The sequence below is a fragment of the Sciurus carolinensis genome, chromosome 1 (genome assembly GCF_902686445.1).
Source record: "Sciurus carolinensis chromosome 1, mSciCar1.2, whole genome shotgun sequence".
In the NCBI taxonomy this organism is placed as follows: Eukaryota; Metazoa; Chordata; class Mammalia; order Rodentia; family Sciuridae; genus Sciurus; species Sciurus carolinensis.
In genome coordinates this window covers 46545900-46561176 of record NC_062213.1, presented here as the reverse complement: position 1 = coordinate 46561176, position 15277 = coordinate 46545900, and the positions used below count along the sequence as shown (strand labels likewise).

The window sequence follows — 15277 nt, the reverse complement described above, 5'->3', positions numbered from 1 at the left end:
CTAACCCTAGAAGTCAGGCCTTTGTGATTCCAAAGTCTTAATAATCAAACATTCTATTTCCCTATTTAAAAAAAAATGAACCAAGAGAAACCAAATCCCCTTCTTTATTACAGGACAGAATTTCTATATCAGTTTTCAAGTACATGAAGTATCTGCTTATTTGAAAACTTTTGCCCCACGTCTCAGACCACACTTTAATCATAAAATAGTTTTGCCAAAACAAATCAAATAAGTACATTGGTCTCTACCATAACACATATTTATGAACTCCTTCATGAAGTTTTCCAGCTTTCAAAATCCTTTAATTTGTCACAGGAGCCCTTGTTATTGTCAGAAGTAGCCAGATTCTCTTGTATTATAGACTGTCAATAAATGAAACAAGTCTTTTCTGTGTTATTAAAATTAATGATTGTTTTTACTTTAAAGTCTTTAAGGTTCTAGAATGCTACATATTTTCACATTCTCACAGCACTTCTACTTCCAAAGTAGTTTATAATCATTAGTTAGCTATTTTCCATGCAATCTCAGAGGAATAGATTGTTATTCTTTCTTGTTGTTTCATTGATGAGAAGGTAGATATAGCCAATCTGACTGACAAGTTTACATAAGTCACTGTGTTGATTGGCATCCAACTTTAGTTCCTAGTTCTGTGCTAAGTTTACAGGCTAGTGTTATCTCAAAACCTGGTGATTTTTCAATTTTCCTGCCAAATAGATTGATTTCTGGTTACTGGGAAAGCTCTGGATGCTGACATTCCACCAGTCTATAGAGCAGAGAGTTTAGCAATACTTGCATTTGCAGTCGCCAGTCTAGCAGTTGCCTGTCCATTGGGAATGAATTTCAGATGCAAGTGAAAACTCAAAAGTTTGAAATAACAAACTCTTTCATTTTTCTTCATCCCTCATCCTTCATTTCTAATGTCTTAATAAACCTGGATGTGTGCCACAGCCCTACCCTTTCAAATACTCTCATCTCCACATTTCACATCCTAAATTGTGGTTTATTCTATCTAATCTACCTATGAAAAGAACATTCTAGTCACAGTTTTACCCCAGAAATGATACAACCTATCATTTCATCTCCATCCCTTTTTTCTTGTTCACAAAATCCTCACAATTGCTTCCAGGCTTACTCCCTTCAGCTCTTTCTTTCCATCATGCTACTAAAGTGAATTGCCAGAAATGCAAATCTGACTACCATCTTCCTGTACTGTTTACATGAAAAAAAAGTTTCTGTGTTTGTTTGTCACCTTAAAAGACCTCTCTGAACCAGTGCAGTGGCATACATCTGAAATCCCAGTGGCTTGGAAGGCTGAGGCAGGAGGATTACAAGTTCAAAGCCAGTCTCAGCAATTTATCGAGGCCTAAGCAACTTAGAGAGACCCTGACTCAAAATAAAATGGGCTGGGGATGTGGCTCAGTGGTTGAATGCCCCTGGGTTCAATCCCTGGTGCAAAAACAAACAAAACCCACAACCTTTCTGGCTGGGAGAGATTTCTTCTCCTGGGATTAGCCATTTCTTAGATATAGCAAAGGGCCTCTGATTCTCAGACTAACCAGTCCTCCTGTGTCTGGCCCATGCACCCCAATAGGCAATATTCCTCTGCTTTAATCATCCCAGAGCCAGGTACCACAGAACTGGGGATCACTCCTTATAACCCAAAGATTAATGGAAATTTTCAAACTACCAACCCTAAACTATTTACCCTGGTTACTTCGTCTTTCTAAGTGGAAATCCCAGTTAAGGCTCTGAGACTTTACCGTTCTATACTACCACCTCCTCACCCATGCTGGCCCCTTCTGATGTGGCCCTATGTGGCACGTCATGCTTCCTATTTCTAAGGACTAAGTATAAAGCTTCTTTCTTCCTGGCATTCTCTTTAATATCTGTGAGTCTTACCATACCCGATTAAAACAAATCCTGATTATATGTTAATATACTTCCTAACCTAGACTTTACAGTGGTTCTCCATTCCCATAGGATGAGACCCATTTTTATGCTATTTAAAGGAGACCTTTCATGACTAGTCCTGCATTACCTCTCTGATGTTGCTTCCCATCACCCCTTTCTTTTTATGTATGTGCTACAGTTATTTATATTCCTCATGACCTCTCAACTTTTTCTTTACATTCTTTTAATTAAATAGTTTCCTCCACATTTATTTCATCAACTTGTTAGTTGTTTTTAATCTGTTATGCTGGCACTCAGCCATCAATAGCAATAAATTGTCCTTGAACCAACAGGATCAGGCTCTTTGCCACTTTTTTACTTATTTAAAGTAGCATTTAGTTTATTGTATTGCAGTGTTGGCTTCATGAGAAAAGCCAGCTAGCGTGTTTGCAGTGCCTCAGTGCTAAAATTGTTCCTGGAATGTAATGGTACTTAGTATTTAATAAAAAATTGATCTGTTTACTTTTATACCTTCAATCTAGATATTTAAGCATCTTGAGGGCAGTGCATTTGTTCCTCAGAATCTGCAGGGGATTGGTTCCAGGACCCCACGTGGATACCACAGTCTGTGTTTGCTCAAGTCCCTTATATAAAATATTGTATTATTTGTATGTAACCTATGCATACCCTCCCATATACTAGATTACTTATAATAACTAATACAATGAAAATGCTGTGTAAATAGTTATTATTACTGTATTACTTAGGGATAATGACCAAAAAAATTCTGTACATGATCAGTGTAGACAAAATTATTTTTTCTGAATACTTGTGATTGCAGTTGGATCTATGAATGTAAAACCTGCAGACCCAGAGAGAATGCTATACTATGCATCTTGGACATATAGTACTCACTTGATGTTTTTAATTTCTAGACCTCTCAGGGGTTTTTTTTTCCCTATGTTCACATGAACTTTATGCCACTGATGGACTTTATATGTCATGCTCTTTCAGATAACACCTCAGACTCAACTGTCATTTCAATTTAATAAACATCTACTAAATGCCTGCTCTATGCCAAGCATACTGTTAGAGATTGCCATTCAAATATGGCTTAGTATAGCAGGGAGAAATATGAAAAGAACAAAATTAGCAATTGGAATTTGTCTAAAGTCCTCTTTAAACAAAGATATAGAAGCATTTATGCCCGGAGAGAAGGTCACAGTTCCAGGACAAGTGTGGAAATATTTGATTAAGTTCCTCAAAGGATCAGGAGCAGTTGGGCAGGTAGACTAGAGGAAAAGTCATATAGGCAAAATGAGCAGCATGAGCAATTGGGTAAATATATCTGATGTCCTTGAGAACTAGCAAGTGGTTTTCTAAAAGCAGAGTACAGGTTTTGTGTAAGGAAGTGGTATGTGATGTCCCTGGGACTATCCTGTCATGAGTCTTCAGTCTCAATTCAGTAGCTGGCATTTTAATTAATAAGTAATATGGGACAGTACAAAGATTTTCTGTTACACATATAGAAAGATGACTGAACGACAGGGAGAATAGAATGGGAGAAATTAGTGGAAGCTGGTGAAATGATGAGACTTTGGATTATCATTAGTAGTGGAAAGAAAGCAGACAGATGTGAAGGGTGATGTTGTGGTGGATTTGTACTGCATCTGTTAGCTAAGCTTGGATTTGTCTCAGGATCTTCTTGGCCTGAATAGTTTCAGGCCAATCCTGGATACAGGAGACAAAATGCACAAAATTTGGAAGCTCTAAGTGAAGTGGCAGCTTGGAAAATCAGTGCAATAGATACAGAGGCATCAATTGTTAATAACATGCCCTCTGTTGCTGATTTGTTAACTCACTCCTTGGAATGAATTCACAGCTGAGCATGCAGTTTCTCCCTACTTCTGCCAGATCTTCAGCTTCTCTGAATGTTGGGGCAGGCACAGCAGTAGGCACAAAAGCAATAGCCATATATATGGTCAAATTCCTATAATAAATCCTATATTCCATATAATTTCTAATTGTTTTTATTTTCTGATTGAAATGTGATACAGGAATTTGCTGCAACAGCAAAATACCTAAGCCATGTAGCTATAGTTTGGGGAGCAGGCCTTGAATGTAAGTTAGAAGGACCTTGGAGAGACTATTAAAAGGTAACATATCACTCTAGGAGGCTGTCAGTGAGGGTTTAAAGGAAGGAGAATGTTGGAAGCTAGAAGAAAGGCGACTCATTACATAGTAGCAAAAAGTTAGCAATGCTGGCAGTATTAATAGTGGAAAATAAAAAATATATCTCATCAACTGGATGGTAGATGCTTTCTAGGCAGAGTGTTTAAAGTGTTGTTAGGATTTTTCAAACTGCCTATAGTAAAAGATAAGAGGAGAGGTGAGCAGAGGAAGAATTGTTAAATATAAAGGAGCCATTACTTTAGAATTGAAGTGTTTTAGTTAGCTTTTTCATTGTTGTGACAAAAATATCCAACAAGAACAACTTTCAGGAGGAAAAGTTTATTTGGAGCTTACTGAGGCAGAGGTCTCAATCCATATACAGTCGACTTCATTGCTTAGAGCCCAAAGTAAGGCAGTACATCATGGGGGAGGGTCCAGGGGAGAAAAACCACAGCTCATGGCCAGGTCAGGAAGGTGGGGGGGAACTGCAGGGAAGATGCACCCTGGAAGGGCACCCTCAGGACCTACCTCCTCTAGTCATACCCCACCTTACTATTGTTGTCACCTATTCAGTGCATTCAAAATCGTACAGGCTGATTAAATTATAACTCTCATCTAATCATTTTACTTCTGAATGTTCCTTCATTAGTAGGAGCTTTTGGGGGAGACACCTCATATTTAAACCACAAAAAGTGAAACTGTTTCTCTTTCCTAGCCTCTCCAGACAGTAAATTATGCTAGAATTAAGAAATGTGTTCTAGATAGAGCAATTTCAGGGAACTGTCAGGAAAATAACGTCTAAAGATGAAGCTGAAAGGTATGACTATGTAATAATTTGTTTAGACCTCAGGAAAATTAAAGATGCCAACATCTTAGGGCTTCTGAGAATTTTAAGGATATGGTACCAGCAGTTTCACAAAGGAATACAAGATACAGAAGGGCCAAAGGGATTTGTGCATATGGCTTTTGTCAGATGGAGGAAATTACAAACTGTTTCAAAAGAGACCCATGAAGTTTGTAAAGGATTTGTATCAGTTTGAATTGAGAGGGACAGTACAAAATGAAAAAATAATCCTTTATGTGCAGTTGATTGAAATGTAAAATGGTATAGCCACTGTGGAAAACCATCTGGCAGTATTATTTGACAATAAAAATAAATGAAGTATTGGTATGTACTCTAAAATGGATGAATGTTAGAAACATTATTTTAAGTAAAAGAAGCCAGTCACAAACGACACATATTTTATGATTCCATCTATATAAAATGCCCAGAATAAACAAATCTATAGAGAAAAAGTAGGTAAGTGGTTGTTTAGGATTGGGGTGGGTGGAAAGAATGGAGAGTGATTGCTAAATGCTATAGGCTTTCTTTTTGGGCTGGAGAGAAAACTTTTTAAAATTGATTGTGGTGATGATTATGCAACTTGGTGAAAAAACATTGGATTGTACACTTTAAATGGGTGACTGTATGGTATGTGAATTGTATTTCACAAACATATTTATGCTACCAAAAAAGAAAAAACACTGAAGAGAAGAAGCCTTTGGACCCTTGAGTTTCTACGAACAGGAAGCAAATCTGTGTGAACTACTTGAAAACATGGGCTACATTTTATGGAGTGGAAAAGAAATTCAGAGGGCACAATCAAGAACCCAAAGAGGATTCAAGAGCTAATCCCAGGCAGTAGGGCTGAACCCTAACCAAGGAACTGAAAATCTGTTCCTAGTTGGATGTCAGAATTACTATGAACCAGTGACTACTTTGTCCCTCTGATTTTTCGTATTTTTCATTGGGACTGTCTTGCCTGCCATGTTTTTCACCCATTATTGTATTTTGATGTGAGGACAAGCAACTTGTCTCTTTAGTTTATAGGTTTTTAGATCAAGATGAACCATATTCAAGCTGGACTCACTAAAATGCTCCTTTGGAACTGTGTCTGCCTTTGGACCTAACGTAGGTGACAAGATCTTTGGACATGATGCTCTAAATAGATGAAATTTAGAAAGGGGGAGCTGAGAAAGAGTGTTTCTATTTTACATGTAGGAGAAAGGTAAATACCTTATGGCCACAGGATGGATTGTGGGGGTTTTAAAACATGTCCACATTTTTTTGTCACTTGCCATCAAGAAGCAGAGTCTAATTTGTCTCCCTTTAAATATGGGCTGGCCTCAGTGATTTGCTTCTAACTAAAAATTCTGGTAGAAATGATGCTGCATGACTTCTGAAGCTTGGTTAATAAGTGATAATACCTTATCATTATTACAGAAAACCAGATTAGTAATTCCTGTTACCTAATACCCAGTCCATGGCTTCTGAAGCTTGGTTATGGAAGGAACCACTCCACTTTCTATCTTGGAATGCTCACCCTTAGAGCTGAGCCACTCTGTTGGGAGGAAGGCCAAGCCACATGTCAAGGCTGACCACCAAAAGGTCTTAGTCAACAACCAGCATCTACCACAAGATGTGGGGAAATGAGCCTTGAGATGATTTCCACCCCAGCCTTTGACCTGCCACAGGTTCAAGCTCTGTTCAAATTAGAATTGGCGAATAAATGTTCTTTTAAGTTGTGTGGTGGTTTGTTTCCTAGTCATTGATAACTGGAAGAGATGGCATTAATAGTATTGATCGAATGTTAGACCTAAGGGAGAAGAAGGAGTCAAACTGGGTTTCTAGGTTTAGCAAATGAACAGAAAACAATCAGTCTGGAGTGGCCTCTACCCACTCACGACAGTTAACACATTGCCAGTGGTGGTTAGTGTCAACTGGGGTGCTGGCTACACAGTCATTTTAGAGGTGATTGGTGTCAAGGGAGTTTTTTTTTTTTTAAATGAAGACAAAATTTTGTTTAGAAATAACAACTTGATTCTTATAAACTTTATTTGAAAGATTTGGAAGAGATAAGACAATAGTAATGAGGTAGCTAAAAATTGTTTTATCTGTTCTTTTCACAACTGAAAGTCACTATTAATCAGTGCCTCTTATTTTACTGTTAGGATAATAATGTTTGTTATGATATTGCTATAAATTTAATGTTGAATAAATGAATAAAGTGGTTTCTGAATAAAGGAACAGTTGACTTGTAATTATAATATTTTCAGGGTGGAATATAGTTTATAATGTTTACATTTTTGGGAATCAGCAATCTAAATGTGTCACATATATGTGTAACCTAAATAACTCCAAGTCTCCTCCTATCTGGATGAAAATGGATTTTTGGTAATAATCAAATGTCTTTGGCTATAGCTCCCCCATCCTTCTTTTTGTTTTTTCAATTGTACACAAAAATAACAAGACTAATATCATAAACTCCTACATACCTACTACTCAGCAATGATAATTGTCAATGTTTTCTCAGTCTTATTCAACCTGTTTCCTTCCCTCACTCTTTCCCCCCCCCCCCCCCCCGGACCATTTTAAGAAAACCCAAGACATCATCTTATACCACCTGGAAATTTCAGTATGCCTTTCTAAATGTTAAGTTCATATAAACTGAGTGATAATGCCTTATCATTATTACAGAAAACCAGATTAATAATTCCTTTACCTAATACCCAGTTCATGAATAAGTTTGCTCAATTGACTCCAAGATATTTTTATTCAAATGAGTATTCAGTTCAGGTCTGACATGGCATCTCTCTGTTATTCATCTTATGTTTCATTTTCTTTACAGTGATTTTCTCTATTTTTATTAAAGACATTGATTTGTTGATGAAACCTTGTGTCATTTGCCCTATAGAATGTTCCATGTTCTAGAATTGACTTTGTGCTTTCCTAAAAAGAATTTTAATATGCTCTCTAGAAAATAGTTAATTAGATCTTGAAGCCATGATTAGATTCAGGTTCAATTTTTGTTTTAGCCAAGAAAATTTCTTCAGTGGTACTGTGTACTTTTTATTACATCCTATTTAGGATTTATAACATGTGATTGCCCCAGTTTTAATGATGACTAAAATTGATTAGTTAGTTAAATTATTAACTTGGTCCCTTCCTTATAAAGTCACTTAGCAACCTTTCATTTAATACTTTTAGCATTCAATTTTGATTTTTACATAGATTCTTTATTGCTTTAAAAATTGCAAAATAGTTAATTTTCTAAAGCTATTTTCTTATTTATTAGCTTCAATTTCTCCATGAATAACAGCTTTATTAATTATTAGATTATACCAATGCAGTTTGTACTGGAAGAGCAGAATAAAGCTTAATTTCTTCCCCCTTATCAGTTTTCATATTGAGTTAGCAACTCCCAGTGTGATTAATGAGTTTCTTTTTAAAAAACATTCATTTGGAACTCTTTTGATGTATGGTTTGATGTGTTTCAATCCACTCTAATCCCCTGCCCCAGATCTTTAATATTTTTCATCTTAATCTAGTGGAGCTCTTAGAAGTTGGCTTCTGTGTCCTTTTGATGTGATCTCTTTAGTCTTTGATAACTTCTATGTCTCTGGCCTGAGATATTCAAGGTTTATCTTGCAAATTTCCTGCCTCAAACCTGAACCAACTATTTTCCCTCACTGCCTTTTGTATAGGAAACCATCTGGTGCCTCCACCTTCAGCATGGTGGATCTCAGAATGTTTTTGTTTCCATGACACACCAATTCTACAGTTAAAGGTTCTAAAGATGAATAATAAAGAACTCTAATCTTTGATGTGACATTACCTTCTTCTTTTTCTACTTCAAAGATCATGGCTGAGAAGTTATTATTAAGAGCAATAAAGGGTGGTAAAAACACTCATATCATTACATTGAGTGGGAAGAGGATAATAAAGATACCCTCAACCATAGAAAAATTGCCTGACCTGAAAACTCTGTATCTTCAAAATAACCTAATCTCCAAAGTGTGCCCGGAGATCAGCGCCTTGACCCAGGTGAGGAATACGGTCTTTTGGGTTGAGGGTGGAAGTAGGAAGAGAGGCAAGTGGTGAGAAACACAGTAAGACTTTGATCGATGATGACATAGCTCTCTGGAGACCCAGTGTGGAGTGCTGTTGGAGAGGCATCAGAAGGTTTTCTCGCTTAGGGAATTACACATGGTGGGGAGAGATGTTTCAATTTATTCATGTGCTCTTTGGCCCACATCTGGAATCAGGGGATTCAGTCTCTGCCACACTCATCTTTCTGGAGGCTGTCATCTGGAAAAGGGCCGGAAACTTGGGTCTGCTCTCTACCTTGGGGTCTCACATCTGGAAACAAGTTTGAGGATCCAGGAAATGCTGTTCACCCTGAGGACTGTCCTGAAGCTTTTACATAAGAAATGCAGAGACATTTAGGGTGTAGGAAGGGAGTTCCTTCTCAATTTCCTGGAGCAGGTCAAAACTTTGAATGGAGTACTGGCAAGGAATAGGAAGGAGGGGACATTGATTTCTTCTGAAATAGTCTTTAAAAGAAGGTTAATATTTTAAATAAGGAATGCTCTTCTTAAGGAACAACAATCGACATGAATGAATCCCAGATGCTTGTGTTAAATATTTCTAACAATGTGAATCTCCAGCTGTGAAAAATTTTGAGGTTGAGAGAAGGCCAGGGATATTAACTTTGTTTTTTTTCTTTTTGTTCACTTCTAAAGTGTCATCAGTTTTAGCCCACTGATCTTTGAATTACAAAAATAAATACCTTATCTTCACTCTACCTCATTGCCCTTTTAGGTTTAAGAATTTATTTGAGCTTGTTATCTATGACTGTATCTTTGTAAGAAATAGTTACTCCCTTTGGTAGTAACTTCAAATAGCACACTTCTAAGGCAGCAAGGATTTGAGCTTTTCTAATGGGCAGATGATTTTCTATGCAAAAGAATTTGGGGTTTGCCTAAACCATGAATGGATTCTCTCTGCTTGAATTTATTTCCATTGAAATAATACTGTACATTGTTTCAAGAAAATCAAATTCTAAACAGAGCTTAAAATATAAAACTATTTTTGTGCTCCCCCATCCCCAATGGTAACCTCTATATAGAATCACTTTTAATGCCTTTTTTCTTGATTTACCCATTTTAGATATCACTTTTCTTATTTTTATTATTTGTGTTGTTTACATCCTATTCAGTTAAAACCCTGACCAAATCTTTATTTTCCCTCTCGGAGAATTCTAAAATGTATATTTTTAATAAGTAAATGCCTTTCAGATGGAGTCAATCTACTAAGATTGTATTTTCTTTAGATATCATTTTTGTTTTCCTGAAGTTTTTAATTGCCTTTCCTTTCCTTTTTACCTTTGCCTTAACAAGTCCTCATTTTATCTCAAACTCAGTCATGTTAGATACTTTATCAAATGCTGTCTTCCCCATAGCTTCCATCCTCTGTAACAGTGGTTCACTTTATGCTTTGAATACAGCCACTGCAACTTATTTTTAAAATGAACATGTTTCTTTCTTTTCCTCTTCCCGGGCTCCTCCCTAATCTCTACCCCTCCCTAATCTTAGGGGAAACAGGTTTACTTTTCTTCTCTACCTCAGGCAGAGTTATCTGTCCCTGAGTACACACCCACCATAAGAACAAATTAATCTAGACTTTGGGGATGGTACCAGAAGATTTCAAAAGTGACTACTTTCCAAATTAACAAGCTAATTACAACTCCAGACAGAGAACACATGGAATAGAGCCTTTGAATCAACCCCTTTCCCCTATTCCTGCTGATGGGCAGAATCACAACCTTTGGGATAGGAGTCCCTTGTGTTTCTCTTTTGCTAAGAAAGCTATACAACTTCTTTTTTCCTTTTTCTCAAAACCGTGTCGTCGTTATTGGATTGGCACGACAAGGGCAACACTCCTGCCCCCATATGAGTTGAGTGCCATCTGGGTTTGCTGGACACTGTCAAGATAGAACATCCCTTTGATAACTGGTGTTGAAAATAAATCAGAATCAGGTCCAGTTTCTCCAGTGTTGAAGATTGAACACCCGAGAAATGCTGAGGCGAGAGAAGAAATTTTATTTTAAAGGATGGGAGTGAAGGGAGACCCTTCTCCATAGAGGAGGGGATCCAAAGCTGGTGCCCCAGGGAGTGGAGGTGTTCTGCCTCTATTATAGATTTTAAATTTCCTTTCTTCTTTTGCCCCTTCCTCCCCTTATCTTGCTATGTGACCTAAAGGTTGAGTAGAAGGGCAGGAAAGGAGTGGTCCAGGGGTACAGGCAGGAAAGGAGTCACCCAGGGGGTACTCACTGACAACTCCTGCTGGGAGGAACAATTCCCTGGAGGCAGGTAAACTTGGCAACAGGTTGGAAGAGGGGAAAGTGCTCTGGAGATATTAGCATTTTATTTCCTTTTGAGTCAGCCTGCATCTTCCTGACACAATCATTATCACCTACATCGACTCTCCTTTTGCCCTGGCTCACCCTTACTGCTCTCCTGAATTGGACCCATTGCTTTCTGTATTCCATACTTTCCTCATATTCTTGTTTTTTTATACATACATTTTTATAGTTCTGTCACAGAAAAATAGGGAGCTGAAACTCCAAACCTCAGTTATTGTGTTCTGACGAAAGAAAATTTAAAGTCAGACACCAAAAGTTATGCAAGAGAACTTTATTATAGGTGAAAGTAAAATAAAAGTAAAGTAAGGCTTAAGCAGAGAGCACTTCCAAGAGAGTGGGCCATCTCCAAACAGAGAAGACAAAGGAGACGACGCTGTCTCCCAAGTTTATTACTGTTTGATGTTGACCAGGAGAACTGGGGACCACCTTCTCTACTCTTTGTCAATCAGGTGTTCAACTCCTCCTTCCCATCTGGTGGTGGAGTGTTTGACTATACTTGGTCCTCTCAGGATTGTCATGGTGGCCATCCTATTTAGAGGGACTTCATTTACAAGTCAGTTCCATGTTAATGTGGGCACTGGGGTCAGTAGCTGGTCAGAAGTTACCTTAGTGTGCCAGCACTACTAAAGGAATCTTCCTTCCTAGACAATTGGAGACACTTAGAGCCATAATTCCTAGCTTCACATCAACCTCAGTGGACCCTATCAAGAGGTAGTCCCATTAATCCTTTTCTCTTTTCATAATATCTTTATTTATTTTTATGTGGTGCTGAGGATCAAACCCAGTGCCTCACATGTGCTAGGAAAGTACTTTACCCCACTGAGCTACAACCCCAGCCCATATTCTTGTTTTTTTTTTTTTTTTTTTTTTTTTTTTTTTGGTAGTAGTTCTCTAGATATTACCCTATCCTGGATATGTGCTCAATTTTTTGATCTTTTTCATATCTGAAAGTGTCTGTGTTCTTGCCTTACGTTTAATTAATAGCTATGTAGTAAAGACTTACATGTTCTAGAATATACTTACGTGGGGGAGGGGGCAAGAGTCTGACTGACTACCCATTGCATTGATTTCATTTTGTGACTCCCTTGTTGCTTCTTTCTTCATTCTGTCTACTATTCAGGAGTCACTCTAAGTTTTGACTTCAATTTAATCCCTCTCAATTTCTTCAATAGGGTACTAGATCAATTCTTATTTTTAAAGAAGAAATCACACTGCTATGAATTCAACTGATTTGAGACTAGGTTACTTTTTGGCATCTTTAAAGAACTTTACAAGTCTGATTCAGGCTAATGGCATTAAGCAGTTTAGCTGTGCAAGAACTAGTAGTTTTTCTTAATAGGGTCTCCAAGATTGTGGAATTTTAAAGGCAATACAAAACTGTTTCTCTTTTGTAATGGAAGTTCTCGAAGCAGCTCCAACAGAATGTGCAAGAAATCCTTGAAGAATGAATATAGATTATGACACAACTCAGAAATACTGCTCAGTCGTACAACTGCTAAGAGAAAGGGCAGGTTTGACAGAGAGAGAGAGAGAGAGAGACAGACAGAGAGAGGGAGAGGGAGAGGGAGGAGATACAAGAATTAAAAATAAGAGCCCTGAATGAGTTTGGAAGTGTTGCAATAAGCAAGTATGGCAATAACTTGATGGGTTCAACCACTTTACAGTTAAATATAAGGCACTTAATCCCTCTGGGTCTTGCTAACCTGAAGAGCATACAGAGAAAGAGTCTTCAAAAATTAATACATTTATCTGGGAATAGTAGGGTATTGTAATAGAAATACACGTGACATGGTAAACTGTGTCTTCAAAGAAGTTGAGGCAAAGGGAAAATTTAGAAGGCAAAATGAGGAGGATTATGTAAATAACTTTGATAGAATAATTCTTGGCCACAAGGATTAATGAGAAGACTGGCACCAAAGTTGAGCAGACAACTCTTGAACAGGAATCCTGGCAGAGTATTCTCTTGCAAGGTTGTGATTCTGATAGTTGAAAGGAAAGTGAAACACACACACAATCAGCACAGAAACCAGGCAGAGACATCCATAGTTAAGAAATTTGTCAGTCAGAGTCTGACAAAGGCCATCTCTCAGAAGAGGTGAGAGAGGGCAGGGAAAATCTAACTCTGGGGTATTTTATAGGGCTGCTTGTGTGAGCTTGCATGAGCTGCCTGTGTAAAGCCTTGTGATGGGCTAATAGGACAAAGTGAGGAGATGATCCTAGTTAGGTCGGTTAACAGGTGGCAAAGGGGAGGGGTAATGGGAAGCTATCTTTTAACTTTGATTTCTCTGCAAGCACCTCTTTAGGGCAGGAAAGTGAAACTTATCTCCAGGGCAGGAAAATGAAACATTTTATAAAATGGCAGTAAGGATTTAAAATGGTTGCATGGATGTTAAGCTTTGGACCTAATAGTAGTCTTTTGTGAATGGTGGTTGTTATCAGGCATCCAAGCACAGAATTCTCTCCTTCATAATCTCCCAGCTCTATTTATTATTATTGTTTATGTTTCTGTTAGGGTTTCACAAATTGACTCCATTTTGATTCTGACTACTTTTAAAACCTCAGTTTTTGCCTTTATTTGTTCAATCCACAACAGTTTTGAGCACCATCTGTGCCTCAGGCCCTGGAAACTGGTAATTCAGCAATGAGCAAAACATGGAAATCCTGCCTTCACAGAGTTTACGTTCTCATCAGAAGAGTTGTAATAAACAAGCCAATTAGGAGGCAAGGTGGTGATTAGTACTCAGAAGAAATATAAAGCTAGGGAAAGGGGCGGGGCCTGGGTAGCCTTCTGAAATGTTGAGTTCCATGTGCTGCAAAGTGTCCTTGCCATACTTCAGTAAACATAATAATTCTTATTGTAATATTTTCTCATGAGAGGAAAAGAAAGGGAACGAGAAAGGGCGCGCGCAAGAAAGAGTGTGAAAGCAAGGAGGATAGAGAAAGTGAGTAGGAGAGAGAGAAGGATGAGAAAAGATGGCGGGGTAGCTACCGTGAAGCAGTTGAATTCCGCCTAACAGGGGACCAATAATGGAAGAGGATACTTGCAAGCTGACTGATGAACCAATAGCTAGCTAGGATATTCACAGACTGACAGTAGTTGGGAGGCGGGTAATGCCTGCAACGGAAAGAGCAGGGAGAGCAACTTTATACGTTACAAGTTTGAACACTTTCCTGCATTGCTGTAAGTTGTACCCTTTCTCAATAATATCCATCCATCTACTACTTTTGCTGATACTGTGCTTGTCTTCTACTACCTTTTCTTTAATCACCATAGAAGTCCAGTTTACTATGGGGATTATATTAGATGTCAGTATTTGTAAATCTCCATAGCTGGCACATGGGAATTTTAAAATACATTTTAGTTACTATTATAATTGGTGTAACCATTATGATGTAATTATTACAATGATAAAATGAAGGAGGTCAGTTCTTTGGAGAATTCCAATTCTCTCTCTTTTTGATTTTTTTTTTTTTTTTTTTTTTTTTTTGCTAATTTGGTGAAACTCTGAAAAATTCTAAGCACTTGTAATGACTAGGAAAAAAAAGGTTAATTTTAAAGTAATTTATAATGATTTTTGTTATATCCTTTGCAGAATACAAAATATTAAGATAGTCTTGATAGTTCTTTAGTTCTTAAAACAACCATAATACTTCTACTTTTCTACACTGACGAGCCCGTAAAATAACAACATCAACCCCTTATTGAGAGCCAGGTACAACAGTAGGAGATCTTCATTCATTTTATGGAATCCTTCGAGGGAATTGCTCTCTCAAGGTGTTAATAAAATGTGTAGTTCAGGAAGAGATAAGTCACAAGTCAAAGGTCACCCGACCAGTGAATGCATTAATCAAATGAGGTCTCTTCTGAGGTTGTTTTCAGTTCTATTATCTTATTATTCTATAAATTTAGTGTGAAATTTACCAGAGTATGGTTTTCTATCTATAGTTCTTAAAAAAAATAAGAACCAGGT

General features: G+C 37.6%; 1 protein-coding gene across 2 annotated transcripts in view; it reads left to right on the top strand.

The window, feature by feature from the left end:
- The first annotated feature begins 8743 nt into the window (after positions 1 to 8743).
- Lrrc69 (leucine rich repeat containing 69) overlaps positions 8744 to 15277 on the top strand; it is a 104272-nt gene continuing 97738 nt past the window's right edge. For both annotated transcript variants that reach the window (XM_047530857.1, XM_047530761.1), the window contains exon 1: positions 8744 to 8926. In XM_047530857.1, the coding sequence (XP_047386813.1) occupies positions 8744 to 8926 (183 nt within the window). The remainder of the gene's footprint in view (positions 8927 to 15277) is intronic.